This window comes from Puma concolor, chromosome F2, assembly GCF_028749965.1.
Source record: "Puma concolor isolate L17-30 chromosome F2, mPumCon1.1.hap2, whole genome shotgun sequence".
Taxonomy (NCBI): domain Eukaryota; kingdom Metazoa; phylum Chordata; class Mammalia; order Carnivora; family Felidae; genus Puma; species Puma concolor.
The window spans coordinates 20,128,327-20,154,513 of record NC_141684.1 but is presented as its reverse complement, the minus strand read 5'-3'; the positions used below and the strand labels follow the sequence as shown (position 1 = coordinate 20,154,513).

Here is a 26,187-nt window from a genome sequence, read left to right as displayed (position 1 = left end):
ACAGACTAACAGGTCACAGAGTCAGTCCTGGCATTGTTTTCTCAGTTCTGGATGGACTTTCTGGATGCTGGATTGTAAGGACAAGAGGGCTCTCCAGTGTAGGATTACAGACAGGCCCCAGGAGTTTCAGGATACATGAAGTTAAAAATCTTTACTGGAAATTTTTATCGTATTTATCTGTAATTGGAGCAGAGAATTTGGCAAGGCTTCCCTCATGCCCTTCCTTCATGGCCTGCCTTAAAGTATCTCAATAGTTAGTTAGACTCTAGGTTCAAGTACCAATTACTGCTAACTATGTATTCATTCGAACTCTATTACTAGAACCTACGCACCTTGAAGGCAGGGGCCTCACATACATCCAGTGATACCTACTGACCTGGTGTGAGCTTGATGATTGTGGAGTCTGTACAAGTTCTAAAAGCCAATCACAGCGGCTGAAGAAATCATTGTGATGATGTTTGGGTCTTGGGGGAAAGTTGGGTCTGTCCAAAGAGATGAGAAAAGAGAAAATTGTTTACCGTCAACTGAGAAGTTTCATGCTCACATATGTAACCACCTGATGAGGTCTTATGCCTGGGCTGAGCATATGCAGATCGTCGGAGGCTGAAATACAAGTTCTCTCTAGAAAATTGAAATAAAACCAATCAAGGCTATCCATGTTTAAAAACTGAAATAAGGACTTTATAACCTAAATTTTCTTACACTCATGTGACCTGCTCTAGGTATTTACTGTACAGTGGTAACAGAATAATCACAGAAGTTTGGCAGCAGGCAAGAAACTCTGAGAAAGTCTTATTCAGTCCTCTCGTTTTTCAAGGAAACTGGCCCCAGTGAGGTTGGGTGATTTATTCGAGGCCACAACATGAGACACTCGAGAAGTTGGGACATAAAACCCAGGTTTTCTGTTTTCCAGAGCCATGATCTCTCCACAGTATTATTTACTCTCTGGCTGATAAAAACACCTTCTGCTTTCATATTCAAGTCAATAAAAACTGAGCCCATGTTTAGTCCCAACAGTGACTTGCAGTGGCATTAGATAGTTAAGGGACGATAAGCATCATAAACAGGATAATGACATGACCTCCACCCTCAGTGAGTCATAATCAAACGGGAAGGACTTCACACACCCAAGTAACATGTTTTTGGGGTAAAAGTTTATCTTGAGAAATAATAAAATTTTCAAACTTTTCGACCCACCCAATTTGCTGAGTCCTTTCCTTTTTTTTTTTTTTACTATATTCCTAATGTCTAACATGTGCATGTTACACAGAATATCTGCTATCAGCAACTAGATATCCCTGCTGAAAAGAAAAGTCCTCCAGCGGTGGCTTCTCCGTGTTTGTGAGTAGGAATGAAATAATATACTGTATGCAATTCTCCTCTGTACAAAACCCTGCACACCAATCTACACTCTGGCATGCAAACTTACAACACCAACCAAATTAAGAATGTCACTTAAGTGAACACACGTCAGTGTTACCCTAATCAATGTTCCTACAAATACCATTATAGTAAAAGCACTGGAAGACACAACTGAACTCAATAAACTATGTGGGCACGATATGAGTTACACAGTGAGAAAGGAAAGACAGAAGTAGTTCTGTGGTGTGGTCTTTGTGGACAAGGGCTGTCTCATTGACTGTATTACCATAGCCCTAGAACATGAAAAAATAATGGGCCTTCAAAACTACTGTATGCGTCAGTGAAAGAAAAGAAGGGAGGGAAGGAGAGAGGGACAGAGGTTGGTTGATTAGAACCAGAAAAATCCAAGTATCAGAGAAGGTTTTTTAGTGGAGTCTCAATGCAAGGTACAACTTCCTTAGGCAGGAAAGAATCCTGTAGAACAGGGGAAAGTATTCCAGGCAGGGACCACTGGGCTTTTGCTCATCTACAGCCACACAGGCTGTGCCCTGCACTGCTCAACAGAGGGCTGTCTACATGGAGTCCAGCAATCCCTAGGAGGATAAAGACCATAGCTGCATAGTGCTGAGTATCTGCTACCTATGTTTACAGTTCATTGATTAGGAGTAGCTTGGCTGACTAAATTCTTCTTCAAGGAGATAATCTGGGGGATGCCTAGGTGGCTCAGGTGGTTAAACATCCAACTTGGGCTCAGGTCATGATCTCACAGTTCGTGAGTTCGAGCCCCGCGTCAGGCTCTGTGCTGACAGCTTGGAGCCTGGAGCCTGCCTCAGATTCTGTGTCTCCCTCTCTCTCTCTGCCCCTCCCCTGCTCAGACTGTGTCTTTCTGTCTCTCAAAAATAATAAATAAATGTTTAAAAAAAAAAGATAGAGGTAGAGGTAGAAATTAGGAGGCAGTTCTAGAAACGATAGATCTGGGTTAAAATCTTGATGCTTCCCCTTACTTGGCTGCATAAACTAAATGCAACCTCACTGAGGGCAACAATTGTGTGTATCTTGTTCATGAAATTTATCTCAGTGCCTAGCATGTAGAACATACCAATAAAATATTAGATGATGTATTTTAATCGTATACTACGTACTTAATAGTTTCTTCATCTGTAAAACAAGGATAATGACCCTCACTTCACATACTACAAGGAGAACGGAACAAGAAAATGCACATACAGCACGTAGCAGTGCCAGGCTCATGACAGATCCTTAAAGAATAGGCGCTGTGATTAGAAACAATAAGGCTGTGTTTTGTTTTGAATGGGAATTTTTTTTAAGTAGATTTATTTTGAGAAAGAGAGGTGTGGGGAGAGGCAGACAGAGGGGGAGAGAGAGAATCCCAAGCAGGCTCCATGCTGTCAGCGGGGAGTCCAACGCAGGGCTCAGTCTCACGAACCATAGATCGTGACCTGAGCCGAAACCAAGAGCCGGCCGCTTAACTGACTGAGCCACCCAGGTGCCCTGAATGGGAATTGTTGTCTAATTGTAATTGGAGAATTTTAATAATCTTCTCTCTTGTAAGCTGAGGCAGTAATGAGAGTCTGGAGTGAAACTGTTAGCCCAAGAGTTCTCAACCCGAGTAGTACCCACTCCCAGGGGGGCACTGAAGATAGGCCAGGAATCTGATTGTTCCAATGACTGGGCCTGGTTTGTGGGCTGGGACCTGAGTGTTAAATGCCCAGTGCCATGTGGGACAGTCCTACACAAAATACCCCATTGTGCTCCTATTGAGAAGAACAGTGTAGTCTTGAGATGTAATGGAGTCTACTAGTTTCCTGCCACCTTTCACTTTAAAATACTGTGTATACAACTTTATGAAAAGTATTTGCAAGATTTGCAAGTGAAATTACACCTATCCCTATTTTGTTGTCTCACACACATGTTGACAAAGAGATATCAGGTTCTATTGCAGTATAAAATAAATTCAGTTAAAATGTCAATTATTTTTTATGATTGCACTGAGGAAAAAAGTTCTTGTGAAATAGTAAATCAAACAGAAAATGTGGCACTAAAAGCAGAAAATGTGTTTGCAAAAAACATTAGGAAAGGGTTTTTGTCAAAGAAGCAACCAAGGTTTTTCTTAACAGAATCAAAGAAAGCAACTTTGAAAACTCACTTTCATCTTTTCATGTACTGTCTCCTTCTGGCCCTGTATTCCACATAGTAAACATCTGCGTCCCGTTAAGTAAGATTTTAGTTCCCCTGCTGAGCAATAGTCTTGCTGGTCTCCAGCCTATGTTTTGCTTATTTCTTTGCAAAGAGGAAGACAGAGGAACAATGATAAAAGAGCAAGGCTCTGACGAAGAGGGATAAACAGCTCAAAAGTAAGGTCAGAGATCTAGAATAGGGACCTTCCAAGTAGATGGAAGATGACTGTTAGAACCTCTAGTTATATTTCTCTATCTGCCCATAAATTGACATGCAGATTGTCTCCTGAATCCTGTGTCAGACTATACTTAGATATTTCACAGCATCAAGGGATTGGGGACAGTGGTGTCCTCACTCATTTTGGACAGAGGTGTCCATCCCTCTATTTTGACATCCTGTAGTTAGTGTGTTGGGTTATGGGTTATATTACCCGGTTTTAACTAAACCAAACACTAAAAAACAGACAGTGGTCTTTCAAAAATCTCTACAAAAAACACTGAAGACACTATGAATCACGCAAGCACATGCAAACAACTGAAAAAGAGCTAAGCCAATGCTTGTTTCATAGCATGAGCTCTCCCGAAGCCACATCGCAAGATAAAAACATGATGAGCAGCTACCCAAGTCAATGCTGTCTGAAAGAATCTACTGTGATGAAAATGTTCTAGGGGCTGTCTAATATGATAGCCACTCCCCAAATATGGTTATTAAACTCGAAATACAGCTAGTGAAACTGAGGAGCTAAATGTTTAATTTTTAAACATAAATTAAATTTAAACAGCCACATGTGGTTAGTGGCTACTATACATAAGAGGTAACAAGTAGGGCCAAATTCTTAGGTTTGAATCCAAATGCTGCCACTTATAAGCTGTGTGACATTTGTCTTAACTTTTCCATGCCTCAATTTCTTCATAATAATCATACTGCCTATCCCATATAGTGGTTGTTAAGATTAAGCTAGTTAATGCATAAAAAGTACTTAGAATATTGCATAATACATAGAAGTATTTATTATCTTCTAATCAGATCAGAGAAGAAAAAAATTATCAGTTTGAAATACAAATTGACAAAAGCTTGTTACTAATGAACTTTGAACAAAGTTTATATTGGCCTTTAAGATATTAAATAGTATGATGTTATCACAATGTCACGATATTGACAAATAATTTATTTCATCTGTATCCAATCCTTTCTTGTATACTTTTATAATGAGAATAGTAGGTATTATTCCAACTATATAAGCCATATAATTACTTTAAATGTGCATGGTATTAAATACACCAATAAAAAGTATTTAAATCAGTAGAATCTAAAAAACACCACTCAAGCCCAAACCATGTTATATATTAATATATATTTTACATACCAAATATTAGATATATACAGGTTTTTTGTTTTGTTTTTAACTAATGGGGTGAACATCCAAAAATGTTTAGAGATTACTAGGCTAACCCAAGAGAAGTAAGTTTGTTTTAGAAAAAAACCCAAAAAACAGTGCTGGGTGTAGCAATATTTCATTACTATGTTTAAGTCATGTAGACAATTAGAGTTAAAAAAATTTTTTAAAGAATCAGTTTGCCAAGAAATTTTAAAAGTCACAATACTCCAACATGATGAACAGAGGAGGTTCTCAGTAATTGTGTTTTATTAAATAGTAAGGATATTTTTAAGTAAGTCCTGATCATTAAGTGACAGTAAATTCTCTGGAATAATTGGTTGAGAAATCTCTGTTTTGGTGGTAAAATAGTCCAAGTAGTATAAATACCAGGGTTAACAGTAAAAATCACTCACACAGAATAGAATTTTCCAAAATTACAGCAGGTGTTGCTTAGATTTTCACAGATGTGACAGGACAAAGTTCCACGGTCAAGTAAGTTTGGGAAAATACCATGTTAAACAGGTTTCTTTACAACAGAACTTGGAGCTTATGAGACAGAGGCGTCTGATGGTCACAGAGAAACTCTAAGAGGGAATATGCAGTTTCTCAATTATATCCAATCATAAAATCCTGACTTTTTTTTTTTTTTTAACAGCATCTAATTAGAGAGTTAAGAGTTTTTTCTTGTTTAAGGCTAGCCCCATGGGCTGTTCTTGTCTTTAGAAGAACCCCTTTTATATTTCTGCTCCTAAGCTTTACAGTTTTCACCCTTTGGATCTTTGTCATTGACCTCTCTCCAAATATTCCTCCAAGTGCATACATTATCTTCTAAAATCCTGAGGTGAAGAAAGCGAATTTTTATCTCTTTATCTCTTATCTCTTCAAAAAGTAAGTAACGGCTGACAGCTCAGAGCCTGGAGCCTGCTTTGGACTCTGGGTCTCCCTCTCTCTCTGCCCCTCCCCACTCAAAAAAAGCAAATGAACTTTTTTTTCTTTTAATGTCATTTATAGGGGTGCCTGGGTGGCTCAGTCAGTTAAGCGTCCGGCTCAGGGCATGATCTCGTGGTCCAGTCCGTGAGTTCAAGCCCTGCATTGGACTCTGTGCTGACAGCTCAGAGCCTGGAGCCTGCTTTGGATTCTGTGTCTCCCTCTCTCCGCCCCAACCCCCTCGCTTGTGCATGGTCTCTCTCCTTCAAAAATAAACAAACATTGAAAAATTAAAAAAAAAAAATTAGGTTCTGATCATTAGGAAATGATCAAAGTATATGCATAGCTTGGAAGGATTCTATTAGTACATTTTCCTTCTTAGCAAGTATTCCCACATATCCTTCCCCCCCACCCCATTTCCCATTAACATCATACATCACCATGGTTCATATGTCAAAACTAAAAAACCAACATAGGTACGTGAACGAAACTCCAGAATGTTCTTGGATTTCACTAGTTTTTTTCACTCGTGTTCTGTTCTGATGCAGGATCTAAGCCAGGAAAACTCACTGCACTATTGTCATATCTCCTTTGTCTCCTCTGGTGCGATAGTCTCTAAGTCATTTGTTTTTCATAAATTTAATAGTTTTGACGAGTAATGGTCAGATATTTTCTAGTGACCCTCAGCTGGGTTTGTCTCATGTTTTTCTCATGAGACTGGGTAGATGGCACCGTGGGGTTTTATACCCACAGCACTGCCCTTCTCACATCATCTGAAAGAGAGCATATTATTAACATGACTTACCACTAGTGATGCTTACCATGGACACTTGGTTAAGGTAGCGTCGGTCAGCTTTTTTTTTAAAGTTTATTTATTTTATTACAGAGAGAGGAAAGAGCACAAGAGCACGTGCACACATATGAGCAGGGGAGGGACAGAGAGGAGAGAATCTCAGGCAGGCTCCCCACTGTTAGCAAGGAGCCCGATAAGCGCTTGAACTGTGAGATCATAACCTGAGCTGAAATCAAATCAAAAGTCGGATCCTTAAATGACTGGGCCATCTAGGTGCCCAGGTCAGCTTTCTTAACTGTCAAGTGACTATTTTCCCCTTTCCATACTCTGTCCTTTGGAAGTGAGTTACTAACTCCAGCTGACACTCAAAGTTGGGGTGCCAGCAGCATATCTGATAGGAAGAAATTTCATTTATTTACAGTAAAAGATTGGAAACAGAAGAGATGAGTTAGGAGAGGAGGATGGGAAAATTAAGTAGCTTTCCAACTGTTTACAAGGATTTCAATGTAAGGATGATTGACACTTTGATCACAAATGTCTTTTTAAGGACTTCGTTAAGACTTTGGTAGTAAGGTAGCTTCTCCAAATTCTCTCCTTGATAATCAGCCAAAAGAAATAAGACAAGAAACAAATATTGTAAACTTCAACCTTGAAGAAGTTCAAGAAATTTGAAACACAAATCCACAACCTCTGAGGAAGGTCTGCCAAATGCAGACAGCAAATGCTCAGAGATGATAGCCATCCCTGCAGCTCTCGGGCAAATTTGGCAAGAGAAAGAAGTCAGAAAAAAGAATAAATTATAAAATTAACTTTACAAACATTAGAAAGGAGGTAATAAAACTATCATTTAAAGATGTGGATACTTTTAAGTAAACCCCAAGGAATACATTTAAAATGTTACAAACAATGAAAATTTAGTAATGGAGTTGTGATGGTTAATTTTAGGTGTCAACTTGACTGGGCCAAGGGATGCCCAGATAGCCGGTTAAACATGATTTCTGGGTGTGTCCATAAGGGTGGTTCAGAAAGAGATCAGCATTTGAATTGGTTGAATGAGGAAAGCCTATGGCCCTCCCCAGGGTGGATGGGCCTCCTTCAAACTGCTGCTGGGGCTGAGCTCAACAAAACACTAGAGGAAGTTTAAACTCCCCCTCTAGAGGCTGACTCTGAGAGTTGGGACACAGATCTTCTGCTCTCACAGTCTCCGTTCTCAGGACTTCAGACCCACACTGGAATCTACTGTAGGCTCTCTGGCTCTCAGGCCTTTCGACTACACCATTAGCTTTGCTGGGTCTCTAGCATGCTGACAGCAGATTGTAGAACTTCTCAGCCCCCGAAATTGTATCTCGTAACAAATTATGTCAATACCTTATAGCAAACATATGTACATATGTATCGAGAACCCTAATTAATGCAATAGCTAACCAAAAATCAGCATAAAATAACTATTCATTTATAGAATACCAAACATAAAAAATAAACTACCTTATAATGAAGTTAAAAGAATTATGCTGGGGTGCCTGGGTGGCTCAGTCAGTTAGTTGAGTGTCCAACTCTTGATTTCAGCTCAGATCATGATCTCACGGTTCGGTTCATGGGTTCAAGCCCAGCATCGAGATGTGTGCTGCCAGCACGGAGCCTGCTTTGGACTCTCTGTCTCCCTCTCTCTCAAAAATAAACATTTAGAAAAAAACTATACTAATAGATAGTAACACCAACATCACTAATTGAAATAATCAACATCAAGATACCAATTCTAGGTTAACTCTTGATTTAACACACAACCAATACCCAGTACAAAAACAATTTCATGGAGAGACTAAAAACTGATTTTAATATTCACATAGAAAAATAAACCCACAAAAATGTAAAATTACAGGGATGGAAAATCTATCAGCAGAAGACAGGAATTGGGTGGTGGGGTAGCTGATGTTCCAGGGCCAGCAAAAGGGAATTCTGCAGTGATGAAACTACGGTGGTTGGATGTAAAAGTCTAAACATTTATCAAGCCCATAAAAATGTATACAAGAATTGAGTTTTACTATGTATAAATTAGTGAGTCAACCAGAAAAAGGAAATAACCCACAAGAACAGAAAAAAAAAAAAAAAGTGATGAAGGGAGACTAGTTCTATCCTATCAAAACATATCACTGCGCTACAATGATCTAATCAGTGTGGTGCTGGCAGATGAATGAACAGATCCATGAAACCAGCTACAAAGTCCAGAAATGGACCCAAATAATTACAGAATTAGTACTAGTATGTAATACTTGAAATTTAGAGAGAAAAGGAATTTTATTTTAACTTAAAAAAAAATTTTTTTTTTACAAACATTTTTGCAGGAAAAGAGCGTGAGCAGGGGAGGAGCAGAAAGAGAGGGAGTCACAGAATCTGAACCAGGCTCAAGGCTCTGAGCTGTCAGCACAAAGCCCCACGTGGGGCTTGAACTCACGAACCACGAGATCATGACCTGAGCCAAGGTCAGATGCTTAACCGAATGAGCCACCCAGGCGCCCTCTTTTTAATAACTTTTTTTAAAGTAAACTCTACATCCAACGTGGAACTTGAATTCACAACTCTTAAGATCAAGAGTCACAGGTCCTACTGACTGAACCAGCCAGGGACCCCGTAAAGACAGAGTTTTAAATACACAGTGTTGGGTAGCATTCTGGAAGGAAAAAAAAAAAAAAAAAGTTGGATCTCTACCTCCTATTTTCTATCAAAATAAATTCCAGATGGATTCTAGTTGGATAGAAACCTGAAACATAAAACTTTAAAATCAAGAGAAAAGCTGGGAGAATTCTTTTATAATCATGGAATAAGAAAGACCTTTGTTAGTATGACACAAAATGTGTTGTCATAAAAGATAAACTATACCAAAATTAAAAATTTCTACAAATATCATTTTTTTAAACAATGTATATACCGTATAGATACATGTATAGACTAGCTCTGGAAAGATGCTTGTAATACTGCCAACACAGACCGCTTATGGGGGACACTGGGGAGACTCCACGAGAACTCTGTGTTTTTGTGTATCATTACATAGTTCAGAACTAGGAATGATTTCTGTATTGTCTGCTTCTAACCATCAACTTAAGTAACCGAAAGCCTGCCATGACAAAATGTTCCTCCCAAGAAACATCCACTCTAAATATCCAGTTTAGAAATAACATACATAACATACAGTTCCTACATAATGCTGGATATATAAGAGGTCCTTAGGTTATAAAGATGGCTGGTATTTGTCACCTCTTCCTACAACACTAATTACTTTGAAATATATCCTTACAATTTTCAAAGCTGGGAATTCTCTATATGGTATCACTGCACACCATGATGTAAAATATTCCATTTTCCAAAAATAATTTCAGTTGGGCAACACTCAATTAATTGGAATCTTTAAATAACTGCCATTTAGGCCCTCTGACATCTGACCACACTCCTTTTGCTCTTAAGACTCCAGGTCAACTGCACTGCCTTACAACTCCTGAACACGTATCTGCTTTCCTCCATCCTTTTGAAAAAACACCGTTTCTTCTACTGAGATAACTTTCCCCATCTCCATTATAATCATTCTTCCTAGCAAGGCCAGCTCAAATCCTGCCTATCTATAAAGCCTGCAGAGAGCCTTGGGGCCAGGTACATTATATACGTACACAAGGAGAAAGGTAACAAAAGAGATAAAAAGATACAAAGGGAGAATGGTCAATTTAAAAAGTTATTTATTAAACAAGTTAAATGCAACTAAAAGTATATTTAAAAGTCCAACATTATTGGATCCCATTGAAATATCTATTCCGGAAGAAGTATTTTGTCAAACTAAGGATAAGAGAAATGATAAAAATAGAACAGGTATGAAAAACATTTTTAAACAATAAAGCACATGGTAAATTCAGAAATAAAAACACACAAACGTACAAACTATTTGAGTATGAAATCAAAATGTTTCATATTTCTAAATGTTTCTGGTATACTCACATGAGGGCTGACTTGTCTGAGTTAATAAACACCATGTAAACACCTTTTTAAGGTATCAGACTTTGTCTTCTATAGAAATAATTTTAGATTATGTGTTGGGTGTGTAAACTGTCCACATTTAGCAAACATATTCTACATATGAACATATTCACTTATACTTAATGAAAAAAAGAACTTATAATTTAAATATCTTGATTTGAGAACTGTGGATTTGATAGTTCTATTAAATTCCAACATCATAATCACCGAATGCACTATCAAAAAAGCTATTAAAAAAATTTTTTTTTAAAGAGCTGCTTTTGGAAATTTCAGTATTTTAGGGCAAAAGAAAATACCATGTATTCTTGTTCACAAATTCTGATGTTTGGCCTCTATGGTTAACACAAAAAATACCATGTAATAAAGAAGATTCCTATAGAAAAGCCTCAGTCTCTTTCAGTAGTTCCAAATAGTGTTATACAGTATTTCACTCGAAACAGTGGTTTCACCACAGATCTGGCAGTAGCTTCTGTTTAAAACACAACTTTGCCCCAAAGCATCCATCAAAGACTTCAAAACATAATTGATTTTGGCAGTCCACACGAAGACCATAATGTGGATGGTAACTGCCAGTGGATACGAGGGCCTTTATGAAGTCTGAGGTGTGTGTGTGTGTGTGTGTGTGTGTGTGTGTGTGTGTGCGTGTTCTCAGGAGGAAATGGGGTGAAATGGTTTATTCAGAACTGTAAAACGTTTTTCTAATTAGATCTCAATTGCATAAAAACCACAAATCAAATGTTTAGAACTTCCATGGATTCTGAATGAGAAAGGCAACAATTTTTTTGTCTCTCTGCTTCCTTTTATCATTCTTTACAGAGGACAAAGCTTTAGTTATATATATTCTTCTGGACACTGAGGGAAAGGTCTCCTCTGTCCCCTTCTCAGTCTGAAAGAGAAGGAGAACGAATGGACCTGCCGCTGGCAGGGCTGGAGAAAGCGAAAGGCTCTTTGTCCTTCTCTTTACTATCATGCTTGTGCTTGTGCTTATGCTTATGTTTGTGCTTCTTCTTCTTTTTCTTGTGTTCATGGTGATGGTGGTGATGGTGGTCACTGTGTTTGGAGGACGCGGATTCCTTAGTAAACACTGAGAGTGGAGCTGTTGCAGCTGGATGCATACTCATCTCCAAAGGTGACTGTTCTTTACCTTCAAAATTAAAAACATCCAAATGAATTCCTGATGATCACAAGGAAAGTGAAATGAAAGTAAGAGGGAGCTGAGGACAGTATAGAAAAGAGGGACTCCTCCTCGGGTGCCTGGGGGGCTCAGTTGGTTAAGTGTCCAACTTCGGCTCAGGTCATGATCTTACAGTTTGTGAGTTTGAGCCCCGTGTCGGGCTCTGTGCTGACAGCTCAGAGCCTGGAGTCTGTTTTGGATTGTGTCTCCCTCTCTCTCTGCCCTTCCCATGCTCATGCTCTGTCTCTCCCTCAATAATAAATAAATGTTTAAAAAAAATTTTTAAAAAGGGACTCTTAAGTGTTTATCACTTCCACAGGAATCATCAGGAATGGGAGAAGTACATAAATAAGGCATTCAATTAGTCACATGCAGATAAGTGTTCAGCACTGTGGCCAGGAAACTGAATATTAATTCCTTACAGTTTATACAAATTATGATATATACCAGTGTGTTACCAAACCATCCTCTCAAAGTTAATGTTAAAGTATTATTAGGCAACAATAATGATTACACGTGTTGTAAGTTAAGACCCACATTCATCCTTCAACTGTAGCTCCTTTAAATGTAGTTCAACCCTACGGTTTTGGGGGTGAAATGGCAGTACTTTGTTTTTGCCACCTCAAGAACCACTTATACACACAAAAACGTGTTATGCTAGTTAGGAATAATGATGTCTCAGCAAAAATCAAATTTCTCTAGTTCCTGATGGTAATTTCTGGGGATAGGCAAAAGTGCACTCTTTAAATAGATTCAGTACATGCAGCTTACAAAACCCAGAAAAAGCCAGGAGTCTATAAAGGGAACATCTCTACTTAAAGACAAAAGAGAAGTGTCACAAAGAGAAAGACAGAGAGAGAGAGAGAGAGAGAGAGAGAGAGACAGACAGAGAGAGAAGAGAGAGAGAGAGAAAGTGAATGAGAATGAGGAGACCTGTGCTCTTGAAGAGATTCTGCTATTAACACTCAGCTCACATTTTCTTTCTTTTTATCTCACCTAAAAAACAGATCAAACGTTTTGGAAGGTTCTTTCCATTTCTAACATTTTATCAGTCTAGGAATCGACAATAGTTCTCGGACTCTAGCGTACAACAATTTCTTGCTTTCTCCAGATGCTGCGATCCCTGCGACGTGCCCTGAGAAAGAGTTCTCTCTGTATTACTGGAGACTAATGGTACTACTTTATATGCTGCCAGCCAAGAAAAAAAAGCCTAAGAATCATCTCAAATACCCTCCTTTCTAAATCTAGGTGGCTACCAAATCTCATTGGTTTTCACTTACAAATATCTCCTACATCTGCCTCCATCCTGTCCGCAACTGTATTAATTCAGACCACCTCACCTCATCTGGGTTACAGGACTAGTCTCCTGTTAACTGCTCCTCGTGCCTGACGTGTCTTCTACTCAAATCCACACTTTACACAGCTGCGCAGCAGTGGTTCTCATCCAGGGGTGATTCTGCCCCTGGGGGTTATTTGGGAATATCTGGAGACACTTTTGTTGTCACCCCGAGGTAGGGTCAGGGGAGGAAGTGTTACTAGCATCCCACTGGTAGAGCCGAGGGATGCCCAGGACAGCTCCGACAGGAAATTCTCATGACCAAGATGTCAATAGTGTTCAGGCTGGAAAACCCTGCTGCATAGTGATCTTCCTAAAAACAAAGCTATTCATAATTATCTGCTTTAAAACTCCTTTGGTTCTTAAGAAACAAACAAAAAATAACCAAAAAACTCCAACTCAGTTGGTTCTACCAACAGAATAAAAGCAAAAAACTCCTTGGGCTCCAGTGCAGCAATTTCTAAAAAATATGTAAGTTTTATTCAAAGTAGCTAAAAAACCAAATTTTCACTAAAATGGACTTCCAAGCAAGTTTTTTTTTCAAGTAAATTCTCCGCACTAATTTTGACCCAAACTAGCCCCAAACCATGGTTCTTACCAAAACAGGCATCACCGCCGAAGTGTTCTAAAAATCAGTTCCAGCACTAATTTTACTGACAGTTTTTACAATCTGTCTTGAACTTACCATTCTAGCCTTATCTTCCACTATCCCTTTCCATGTGCTCTAGGGTAGCCCTTTCATAACTGTGTATTTGTAAATGCTATTCCCTACGCGTGAAATGCACTTCCCTTACTTCCCTGACTCTCAAATTTATTTAACAAGTATCAGGAACTGCATGGGAACTGGGGAAAACAGTGATGACCTGGACAGATCTCAGTCCTCCTGGAGTTCACAAACTAGCCAACAGGAAAGTAACTGAATAAGTACACCCAAGTAATAAAAAGACAAACACAGAGTAAACCAGTAGCAAAACGGGAGACTTAAATTAGCTGTGGGGGGATCAGAGGCAAACTTCCCCAAGGAAGTAATGTTTAAATGGTAACCTAAAGTAGACGAAAGAAAACAACAACAACAAAAATTTAGACTTCTTAATAATTTAAAACTTAGCTCAAATGTCATTTCTTTAGGAAGTTTTCCCCCAACTGCCCAAACAGAATCGGTTCTTTCACGTTCCCACAACGTAATACATAAAGCAAGTTAAGGCACAGAGAACTGGAGTTGCCCAAGGTGACATCGGCGGGTCTGAGCCACAAACCCAAAGAACGTGACTGCAGAGTCTGTGCCCGAGGGCACATCGCAGAGAGGACACTGTAGCACCTCTTTTTACCTCTGGGTCTCTTCCATCAGACTCAGAGCGTCTGGAGAACAAGGAGTCTGTTTTTTTAATCTTTGTATCCCAGCGTGTCACACAGTGTCCAACATCCCCTACATCTCACCTCCCCACCCCTACCAAAGCTTGCTAAACAAATGAGTGAATGAATAGCAGAAATATTTAACTGTTGCGTTCCTTTTAGATAGGATGTCAGGTGAGCTTAGTCCATCTAAGTGTAATCTGAAGGTCATCAATTTTGAAGGGAGAGGGATAGGGGCGCCTGGGTGGCGCAGTCGGTTAAGCGTCCGACTTCAGCCAGGTCACGATCTCGCGGTCTGTGAGTTCAAGCCCTGCGTCGGGCTCTGGGCTGATGGCTCAGAGCCTGGAGCCTGTTTCTGATTCTGTGTCTCCCTCTCTCTCTGCCCCTCCCCCGTTCATGCTCTGTCTCTCTCTGTCCCAAAAATAAATAAACGTTGGAAAAAAAAAAAAAAAAAGAAGGGAGAGGGATAAAGCACAGAAACTATACTTCCTTTGTGTCAGGCACTGTTCCAGTATTTCAGAATAGATGAACAAGTCAGACAAAGCTCTTGTCCTCACAGATTATTCAAATAATGTATGTATTGACTATTACAAAATCATATTTTTATATTCATAATGTTTTGGTAAAGATAACACTAACAATAATGCATAAACTAATTATAGAGATTATATATATACAAAAGCAAGTTTAGGGATCTGTATCTTTTGCCATAATCACTAGCTACCCAGATAGTATTCAGAAAATGATAAATTTTGAGGGAGATCTGATTTAGATTATCAGCCAAATATGCCACTATATGATTTTAATTTAGGTTTTAATTGAAGTACATGACTATGTTTCCAATTCTATAAATATGGGAAAATGGGTCCATACCTAACAGGACACAGAGCCAGATGACAAGGAGAAGTGATAAGAGACTTTAAAAGTCTCAAGAAAAAATGCCTTCAGATCCTACCTCATTATTTAATCAGTCTACGACAACAGACTCTGCAGCCTTCCAACTGGCTGTCTGCACTAAGAGTCTGCATTAAGAGTCTGAGGTCCTCTTCTACACTGAGAGAAGTTTCATCATCCAATCCTAAATACCTTCCAACCTACTTGGATTGCAGAAAAGCCAATAATTACATTGGAAACTGTACTTCTCAGCAGAGGCAACTGCCAAATGGACAACCAAGTGTACTTGGGCGTACTCTTTTCCAAGGAATACTTACAACCACTTCAAAAGTAAATCCAATCTCTTATATTTTGCACTAAAGATACACTGACTATAAATCTTGCATGTCTCTTGATTTGTATTTAGTCTATTCTTAAGACAATGGATTAGCTAGATCCAAAGATAAGGGTGTTAGGAACAAGGGCTCCTAGGACAAATGGCTGATTTTAGGTCTGGGCAGAATATTTACAAGACGAACCTAAAACATCTGGTATGACAGCAAGGAAGTTAAATTCTTCTCAACAGACCCAAGAGTCAATTTAAGAGTTTCTCACTGTCCAAAGATGGGATAATTTGAATACTGATAAGGACAATAATTGTAATGAACTGGAACTAACAGATCACCATTGGAGGATATAGTTAGCCAACTCATTTTTTGGAAAATTATTAAATAAAAAGAGAAGCTATTATCTTTCTCTTCTCATATGATCTATATACCATACCACTGGATAATAATAAATGAGGGGGATTTTTGCTTTATAGAAATAAACCAGCTCATAAACAAAAATGGAAAGATATGGGGTACCTGGGTGGCTCAATCAGTTGAGTGTCTGACTCTTGATTTCAGCTCAGGTCATGATCTCACAGTTCTTGGGTTTGAACCCTGTGTTGGGCTCTGCGCTCTCAGCACAGATTAGGATTCTCTCTCTCTCCCTCTCTCTGCCCCTCCCTCCCCCACCCCTCCTTCAAAAGGAAGGAAGGAAGGAAGGAAGGAAGGAAGGAAGGAAGGAAGGAAGGAAGGAAGGGAAAGAGAAAGAAAGAAAGAAAGAAAGAAAGAAAGAAAGAAAGAAAGAAAGAAAGAAAAGGAAAGAAAGAAAAAGAAAGAAAGAAAGAAAATGTATTAGAATATCACCATCATGCAAGCCTTAATGAAATAATGGACCTGGGCCTTAAACATCTTAGTGGCTAACATCATAAAAAAGTCGACCAGGCACTGTATGCTTCCACATGGAAGAATAAACCACCATCTATAAATCTAAATCCAATTAAGCTTCTATATCCAACTATAAATTTACATCAAATAAAGACTCTATCAAACACGTTAATTATACCATGGGTAAACAATTAGCAAAACACAAGAATTGAAAACTACAGATCAAAAGCCTGGTTCCTTTAACAAAAATACATTGTAAAAGGGGAGAAAAGAGAGAAAAAGATAAACTTAAAACTTTAAATTTAAAAAGATGTAAAGGACATTATCAGCCAATTACAATGTGTACACCTTATGTGGACACTGATTCAAAAAATAAAGTATTAAAAGTAAATATCAGAATAATGACAGAAGTCAACTGAAATTTAAATACTGACTAGGTATTTAATAATACAAAAAATATCTGTTAATTTTTTAAAGTATAAGAATGTTACTGTGGTTATGATTTTTTAAAGTCCTTATCTTTTAGAGATATATACTAAGTTATTTATGAATAAAGTGATGACATGTGGGATTTGTTTCAAAATAATCATTACGGTAAGAGTACAGATTATAGAAGATCGACCATGAGTTGATCACTGCAGAAGCTGAGTGATGGATACATGGGGGTTTGTTATACTAGTCTGACTCCTTTACAGTTTTCCACAAAAAAAGTGTTTTTTAAAAAGGAGAAGTTAAGGCAATTTGGCACTATCTGTGAAAATGTTAAATGCCCATATTCTGTGATTTAGAATGTTCATTTCTAGAAATTTATCGCACAAATGTGGTCATGCATATGTGCAAACACACGTATGAAAAATATTCACCAGAATAGTAACAAAAGAACATCTGATAAAACCTAATGTTACTATACCACCACCATCAATAAACTTTAGCTCTTAAGTTTTCATCTATTATACACAATACATATTTTTTTGTTTGCTTAATCTCTGTCTTTCCTAGATCATTTTTCCCAGGTATAATCCAAGGTGATATAAAAGTACAATTTCCTTCCCATGTGGAATTGTATTAACAGTCAGATTTGGGACACACAGGAGCTTACTTTCACACTGGCTTGAGATCATCTATGGAATCGCTCCTGGGGAAAAATGCACACATTACCATCCCCATGACACATTTACACACATAGTTTCACATATCATTTCAGGGGTTTACAAGATGCCTGGGAACTTGAGGCCCACCCAAGGTGAGGGCCACTCATTTTTAACCTAAAGAAAGCCCTCGTATATAGTGACCTGAAATACATGTGTCTATGATAGCACACATATCAAAAAAAGGAGATATATATAATTCAGAATATTATATCTTCCTATTTCATGTTATATGAAAAGAACAAAACAGATGTTCTGTTTTGTTGTTCTACCCAACATAAAATTGTTCCTAGAGATCTAGTAAAATGCACTACGGATAAGGATTTTAGCTGCAGTCAATTTAACAAATGCAAAATAAACTGAAAGAGGTACTTACTATAAGCCTAATGTGGAAGCTTTTCAGTCATCTGATCAAAGTGCTAGTAATAGTGAATAATCTGCTAATTCTCTTAAATTCATTCACATTACGTGTCTGCGTGAACTTAACACAGAACTTGCAGTTTTTATTAGGAAAAGTGCAGTCTGGTCTTTGGATTCTTGAGATCGTTGTAAAAAATGAAGTGTAAAACTTTATCACTACAATTTAAACAAAAACGATATCAATGTCTATTTTTCATATTAGAGTTTCAAAAGAAAGAACTAGGACTCTCGAGATTTTTTGTGGGGGCGAGGGGGTAGACTTCATGCACTGGAATAGTGCTTTTCTGACTTCTGCAAGAAGGTGTTACATAAAACAGCAGCCCCAGCTAAGCAGGAACACTCCTTTTCTTCCCCACAAAACCACCAAGGATTTCCCTCTGCTCCATGCCTGTCACTCTTCCTCTGTGCTCCATCACTAGAAGCCCTCGAGCAAGTCAGGAGGCAGACATGATGAGGCCTTTGCAGAGCTGGACAGGGGCTGCGGTAGTAGCAGAGGACATGGGAATTACACAGCCCTTGCTCCATATTCCTTCCTCACCTCAGCAGAGGGAAAGGTCATGATGGAAGAAGGAAAATTCCTCTGCCACTTCTGCTTTCTTACCCGCAAATGGCTTAACCTATATATCACCCCTAAAATATTCTTCTATCATATGCATGGAAAGAGAAAACTGGAGGGAAAAAGAGCGACAAGGAAACCAGGACCTGTCCTGCTACCTTAGTTCCCACCTCTTCTTTATCCTACCTACACTCCCATCCCTTTTCTATCCCCCTACCCCCTAAGATGACATCTGAAACACATTCCAGTTCTCAATTATCATCTTGTTAGCTGGCTCTAAGGGAGCCATCTCAGAATTCATCTCAGCTCAAATAAAGGAAGCAGGGGTCCCAATCTCAAAAGTCTTGGACTTGAGGAGATAGCACAAATGATGTAATTTAAGTACAATACTAAGTGCAACACAAATGGAACCAACAAAATGGAAAGCACATCACTCCCTAAGAGGACTTCTCAGTTAACTCTTTCTCAAGAGAAGCTGGAAATCAGATTTTTATGTGTAATCTCTTTTTAGTCAACTACTTCAAACATTTTTGCAAGACTTCTACTGACCAAGTAAAAGATGCCTCAGCTGGATGTGTTGAATAAGGCCCCAAGTAAGACCCATTTATGAACTCTAATCTAGAATCCCTTAGAGAATTAAGAGAGGTCACAGCTTCCCTTACACTGGTTCTATGCTTCCTCTCCTGAGCCCTCCACTCAAAACGTCACGCCAGGCTAGCTACTGCAGCAAGAGACCCCGGCTCCTTCTGCGGGGGGGGGGGGGGGGGGGGGGGGGGGGGGGGCAGGAAGAGAGGAAGGAGAGGAGGTTCCTGTTTTACTGCCAACTTTATTTGGGTTAGGTTGAAGCTGTGTTCCTAACATTCCAAAAGATGGAGCTCTAAGCACCCTCTCAGAAACATTGTTATACACAGTGGCTAGGTTGATACTTTTGCCCTTCCTGTATGGTATATGTTGGCTAGTTTGGGAAAGTTACCTATCAAATATAACAATGTGTCTATGGGAAAACCATATTTAGAATTACAAAATAAATACATGTACAAAGAATTGTTTAAAAAACTACACCACTTGTAAAATGAAGGTTTTCTAAATTCTAGTAATATCATTATTGAATTTTAAGACTTGCTCAATGGACACAGGGTGTTGAAAAGCATAACTACATTTAAAGAAAATTACAAAGGCATACTAAAAAGTATATTCACAATTAAGTTTTACAGATCAGTACAAATAATATACTGATACACATTTTGCCTCATTACGTAAAAGGGTCCTAGCAACCAAAGCTAAAATTTTAATACTTTCTTATTCCCCACCATTAGCCCTAGATCTCCTCCCCAATCTTCCCACATGATGTCATGAGAACTGTAAGACTATAGAGATTCCAAAAAAGGTAAAAATATGTTTTTTAAAGCAATATGGAACTATGATACAAATGTGCACATTAGTAAGCACAAAAAGGTGTTAAGATTTGCTTCTACATCGGTTAGTTTAAGAAAAAACAAACAAAAATATTCAGATTCTTTTCTGGAACAGCAAGCAATACATTGGACTGCTAGGATTCAGACAGAAGTTTTTCATTTTTTAAAAGCATGGAGGACAGGCAGAAGCATCACTCTTAAACTATATCAAGGGGTTTGAAATGCCCGGAGCTCTATTGTTTTTAAAAATGTGGGAAATTTTTCATGTCTAGTAAAGTTTTAATAAGTATAACGATAAAAGCAAAATTACACGAAAATCAAAAACAAAACCAAGAAAATACAAAACTGGCAAAGGCCAAGAAATGTCAAAATTCACTTATCAAAGTAAATGATAAAGTCTCCAGCTGATTTCCTTCTGAAATAAATTTTGTATGAATCTTACAATAAATGCATAAAGCACACAAAGAGACAGAAGCAACCAACAGTCTGGGGTCTCAATACCAAAATATTCTGAGATGTTGCTTTGGTTTGAATTAATCACAGCTGATCCTTAAGCTCCTCAAATCAATAAACAGTTACTCTTTTGTTTATATCATAAAAACATGGGTTATATAAACAAGATCCATCTGTTGGAATCTTAAAGCCTGACAAATGAGTTTTGGAAAAACTATTCTTTAAAAATGATTTTGCTTATGTATCTCATTTTCACTCCCTGTTCCCTCAAAACTTCAGGACTGAATCTTTGTTCAACAGTACTGAATGCTTATTCCTTATCTAGATTACAATCTTTTTTTTTTTTTTTTTCTGTAAGCAACAGAAGAACCAGAGAACCAGAGTAAGCAGAAGACAATGTAAATCAGAATAGGTAACAAACACATGTGAACTGAATAACCTTTCATAAAATTAAGTCCAATTTGTATTTAATAATTTAAAAGACAGAATATCTTAGTTTTCTAGTATAGCATCAAGTCTTCATGACTGACCATGGATGACCAATTGTAAAACTTTCAGGGGGAGAGGAAAAAGAGAAATCAGTGGTTGACATTTGCATTTTATAAAAGTACAGAAGGCACAGATTTAATGGTTTCTACTGAAGTTGGCATTTTTCATGTTATAATATTCTAAGAAAAAGTACCACAAGGCAGAACAACAATGGGTATTTTTAAATGCTTATAAGGGATGATTTTTCCCCCTCCTTCCTACTCATCTCATTTCCAAATTTTATGTAATAGGAGTGCATTATTTTCAAATAGTAAAAAGTCTAATTTAAAATATTCTTTATGTTAGATAATACAAAGTCAACATGTTGCAAGAAAAGCAAGTCCTTAGATCTGTATTTTTCATGTATTTTTTTAAGTTGATAAAACTTTATAAAGTTTGTAGATTTGTCCTTGAGTAAAATAATAACAATAAAATATTAACAATAATTTCACCTGTTCCCTTCCGTGTAAGTTCCATGCTCCACTGGGGTTTCGTGGGAGGTGTGCCATCACAGCCTGATGAGTGTTGGGGTACTAAAGCAGATCGGGAGCTAGCTGGACGATATTTAGAAAGCCCTAAAATGCCAAAGAGGGAAAAGAGGAATTTATTTCTTGGTTTACCAAAAGAAGAAAAAAGCCTGACGTTTTTTCATAAGTTAACCTTAAAACCAGAAACAGTTCAACAATAGAATTGTAATAATAAAAAGAATACTACCAACTACTAAAAATCTCATTTGATTTTAATCCTTTGTCATGGTTCCTATATGCTTAAATCTAAGAACAATACATGTTCAAGAAAGGCAGGAAAGTGTGACTGGTCTGCTAAATACATAATCTGGCTTCTACATTTGAGGCAGAAACCGTATTTTATAGTATGTATATGGAATTTTACATATAGTAAATTTTCCCTGCTCCCCCTGAAAATTTGCTAATAAATTCCATTGTAATACTTACTCAACAAATACATCAAAATAATTTAGGGCTTACAGTAAGAAGACATTTTAAACAGGAAATGTTGTAATGGTATATATAATGTGAACAGCATTGTAGCAATTATCAGGATACCTAGGTCCTGATTCCAAATTATCAACAAATTAGATACATAATCTAGGTGAGACATTTATCTCACTGTGTCTCAATTCCTTCACTTGTCACATGGCAAAGTTCTAAGATCAGCTGGTCTAGCCCTGAGTTGGTTATTACTGGAGAGTGTCATTTAGGGCAAGTCATTTAATATCTCTCTCTTAAGTTCACTCATCTATAAAATAGATAGAACAGATGAGTAATTGTTAAGATCTCTGAGAATTAGAAAAGCCAAAGAATTCATGACCTGTCAATGTTCAAATGAATCTTAGGCTCATATTCTATCTGAAGCCAGTTCTCAAATTTTACTAGCTTATACTAGTTTACTAGACAGTGAAAAATAATTTAGGTCTCAAAACTAAAATTTAATAAAAAGCAGACCGAGGTGGGTAAGGAGGACTTTGCACAGATGTAACATGCTTAAAAGAAAAAAAAAGAAAACGAAAAACATTACTCAAATGTAAAGATCATAAAAGACAACCAGTATGGGATATAAATAAATACTCCCTTTTTTTTGCCAATGAAAACAGGAAGAGTACCCAGAAAAAAAATAGTTACATTCCCAATAAAAAATGCATTATATAGTAAACTTGAGGGGTGCCTGGCTGGCTCAGTTAGTAGAGCATGTGACTTGATCTTGGGATCATGAGTTTGAGCTCCATGCTGGGCACAGATATTACTTGAAAAAAGTAAAAATTAGGGGCGCCTGGGTGGCTCATTTGGTTGAGTGTCTGACTCTTGATTTCAGCTCAGGTCATGATCCGAGGGTCATAGGATCGAGCCCTATGTTGGACTACACACTGAGAGTGGAGCCTGGTTAAGATCCTCTTTCTCCCTTAGCCCCTCTCCCCTCTCATGTGTGCAGGCTCTAAGAAAAAAGGTAAAATTTTAAAAAGTACTTGATTGGGGTGCCTGGGTGGCTCAGTCAACTTTGGCTCAGGTTATGATCTCACACAGTTTGTGAGTCTGAGCCTCGAATCTGGCTCACTGCTGCCAGCGAAAAGCTCACTCTGAACCCTCACTCTCCCTCTCTCTTTGCTCCTCTTTTACTTGTGTTCTCTCTCAAAAAAAAAAAAATAAACATTAAAAAAAAAGTACACTTGATTTATCATTTATAATTAATAAATATCTTTTAAGTTGTTATATTGATGACAATAAAACAATTATGCATAAAAAATGAAATAAGTGAAAATTAATAAATTATATCTTATGTATCAACGTGGATACATTTTAGAAGCATAATGCTGATTAAAAAACATAAGTCATATCATACCATTTTCATAAAATTAAAAAAACAAGTATAAGGAAATCCTATATCTATGTGGTACACTATAAAGAAAAGTAATAGAATGGTTAAAAGAAGTAAAAGAAAATTCAAGACCATATTTACTTGTGGTACAAAGGCAGGTGGACAGAATCAGGGAAGAGGCACAAAGGGAATGACCACAGCATGGAGTCTATCATACAGGTTAAGGTGGAGAGCAGGTTCACAGGTATTTGTTTTATTACTATGCTTTGCAACTTACATGCAAGTTACATCAATGCTTTATCCCTGAATATTAAAAAAATGCTGACATAAACTAGGTATTAGCTCTTCAAAAAGCATTATAACAAAATGAATCAAGAGCCGTGAACACCTTCTGAAGAAGTACCTCATAATACAGTTAAAATTACTCTTTTCACCAATAAAATATTTTGGGAAATTAAAGAATATAATTTAACAAAAAAGAAACAAAAGCTTTTGTATGAAGGTATTCAGTGCAGAATCACCCATTAAAAAAAACAAAAACAAAAACCCTGAAACAACCCCCAAAATAAGATAAATTATAGTATATCAACTCAATACCGCCTCAGGTACTATTTTCAAAAGAAAAGATTATGATGTTTGGGAGATGCATGCAAAACAAGTCTAAGACTTCTACAATATTACGTGAAATGGGCACACAAAAAAGAGAAAGTAGCAGTGTTATGGGAGGCATTAACTTCAGTCAAAGTTTAAAATTATGGTTATGTTATTAAAAAGAAAATAGAAGGGTGCCTGGGTGGCTCATCAGTTGAGCGTCCGACTTCGGCTCAGGTCATGATCTCACAGCTTGTGAGTTTGAGCCCCGTGTCGGGCTCTGTGCTGACAGCTCGGAGCCTGGAGCCTGCTTCGGATTCTATGTCTCCCTCTCTCTCTCTGCCCCTAACCCACTCGCATCCTGTCTCTGTCTCTCTCAAAAATAAATAAACATTAAAATAAATAAATAAATAAATAAATAAATAAATAAATAGAAAATAGATCTAGTATTTTAGTTTGAGGTTAAGCCTACTACAAAAAAAGAAAAAAAAGGAAACACACAAAAAAATTAAAGCCACTGGAAGGAATCTGATGAATGGATTTTTAAAAAAACAAATCCAGAAGTATGCCCAAAATTTAAGGACCAAAATAAAACAGAATTAAAAAAAACAAAACCCTTTTTAAAAATGTATTCCTTTGCTGATATACATTATAATCTGCTACAATCCAGTATTTTGTACTAGCTACTTTCAAATGTTCACCTGTAAATAAAGCAATACACCTTAGAAGAGCAGTACCGCATGAGCTCTCTTCATGAGCCTGCGGATGCTATGCACTGATCTCACCTGGAGTTGATGGCCTTTCAAGCATGTTCAAATGATGGGAAATAAACGCCTGGCTATCGTGAACAGTGTCCATATCAATTTCCTCCTCATCTTGAGAATTTGAAAACTACAACACATACACAAAGGAAAAAAAGAACCGTTACATCACTTTACATTTGGGTCTTAGCTCTTAGGAAAAGGTAGCAGAGAGGCCACAGAATATACCCCCACATCTTAAAAGGAAAAGTAGTCTTTTTCTCAGAAAGAATTAACAATAAGAAAAGATTACATGGTCCAGCCTCTTGAAGAAGCTGACTGGATATTACTGGAAATGAAATAGCAACTAAAATCTACTCCTACGTTGTGGGAAGAGGTAGTGAGCCAAGGCAGATCATATACACATAGTTCCTCCCCCAAACAGAGAAGAAATATGTGATAATACAAGTTAAATGATCAGATGGAAGGTCTTAAACGGACATTTGGATTTCTTTATGATTCAGTCTGCCCCATCTGTTCCTGCTAAGGAAAAACCATTGGAAGTATTCAAAAAGATTTACAAGAAGGTGAATATCCTACACTATTAATACAGGTTTAACCTGTATTTCTTACTCTGATTTTGAGTTTGACTTTACTGCTATCCTCATTCTTCTCCAGTATTTGACCAGGTTCTAGTGGGGACCCCAGTGGTGTATCAGCCTTCCTCTTCACTCCCTGCTGATGAGCTGACATATTACATGATGCTTCCTTGGCAAGGTGATCATCTTCCTGCGGCAATATTCAAGATCAAAATTAGATTTCTGAAGACAAGTAGCTCATATTATAGCTGAACACTAATAGCTACAGCAACCATGCAGATTAGAGCATGCCCAGTGCCTAAAATTTATCAGCAGTGGGCTTAAAATAAACTTCACCTTTTCCTGTCAGCTGGTCTTTTTTGGGGGAGATGGGAGGTATATAAGCAAACTTGTAGAGTTTTCCCAAAAGAATGTATCTTTTGGTGTCATTTTCTCTTTTCCTGAAGACTCCAAGAATGAATGTGAATAAATTAACATATATGGGCAAGAATTAGAAACCTATTCGTTTATACAGATTTATAAATACTCCGATCTGAGAAAGCACTTTAATGAGACCCTTTTTTCCTATGGAAAGGTCTATCTTACTTCTTCATAACCCAAAATCTAGGATACATTTTAAATTTACAACAAATAAGTACGATTATATTCCAGAAAATCCAGGTGAATAAGTAATTTAAAATGATTATTACTAACTTGCATAAAGAGAATCTCAGTTTTCAAGTGTCAAAACACCAGTAGGGAATTGCCAGGCAAGTAATCTGGTCTAAATATTGGCGA

General features: G+C 37.6%; 1 protein-coding gene across 5 annotated transcripts in view; it reads right to left on the bottom strand.

Annotated features, from left to right (window-relative positions):
• Positions 1–374: 374 nt before the first annotated feature.
• Positions 375–26,187, bottom strand: part of TAF2 (TATA-box binding protein associated factor 2) — a 105,849-nt gene continuing 80,036 nt past the window's right edge. For 3 of the 5 annotated variants that reach the window (XM_086695986.1, XM_086695989.1, XM_086695988.1), the window contains 4 exons: positions 25,445–25,600; positions 24,857–24,962; positions 21,602–21,724; positions 10,368–11,823 (listed from right to left, as the gene is read on the bottom strand). In XM_086695986.1, the coding sequence (XP_086552112.1) occupies positions 11,561–11,823; positions 21,602–21,724; positions 24,857–24,962; positions 25,445–25,600 (648 nt within the window). In that variant the 3' untranslated portion in view covers positions 10,368–11,560. Of the gene's footprint in view, positions 483–10,367; positions 11,824–21,601; positions 21,725–24,856; positions 24,963–25,444; positions 25,601–26,187 lie in introns of those variants that run through there. The other 2 variants (XM_086695987.1, XM_025922650.2) reach the window with 2 other exon arrangements.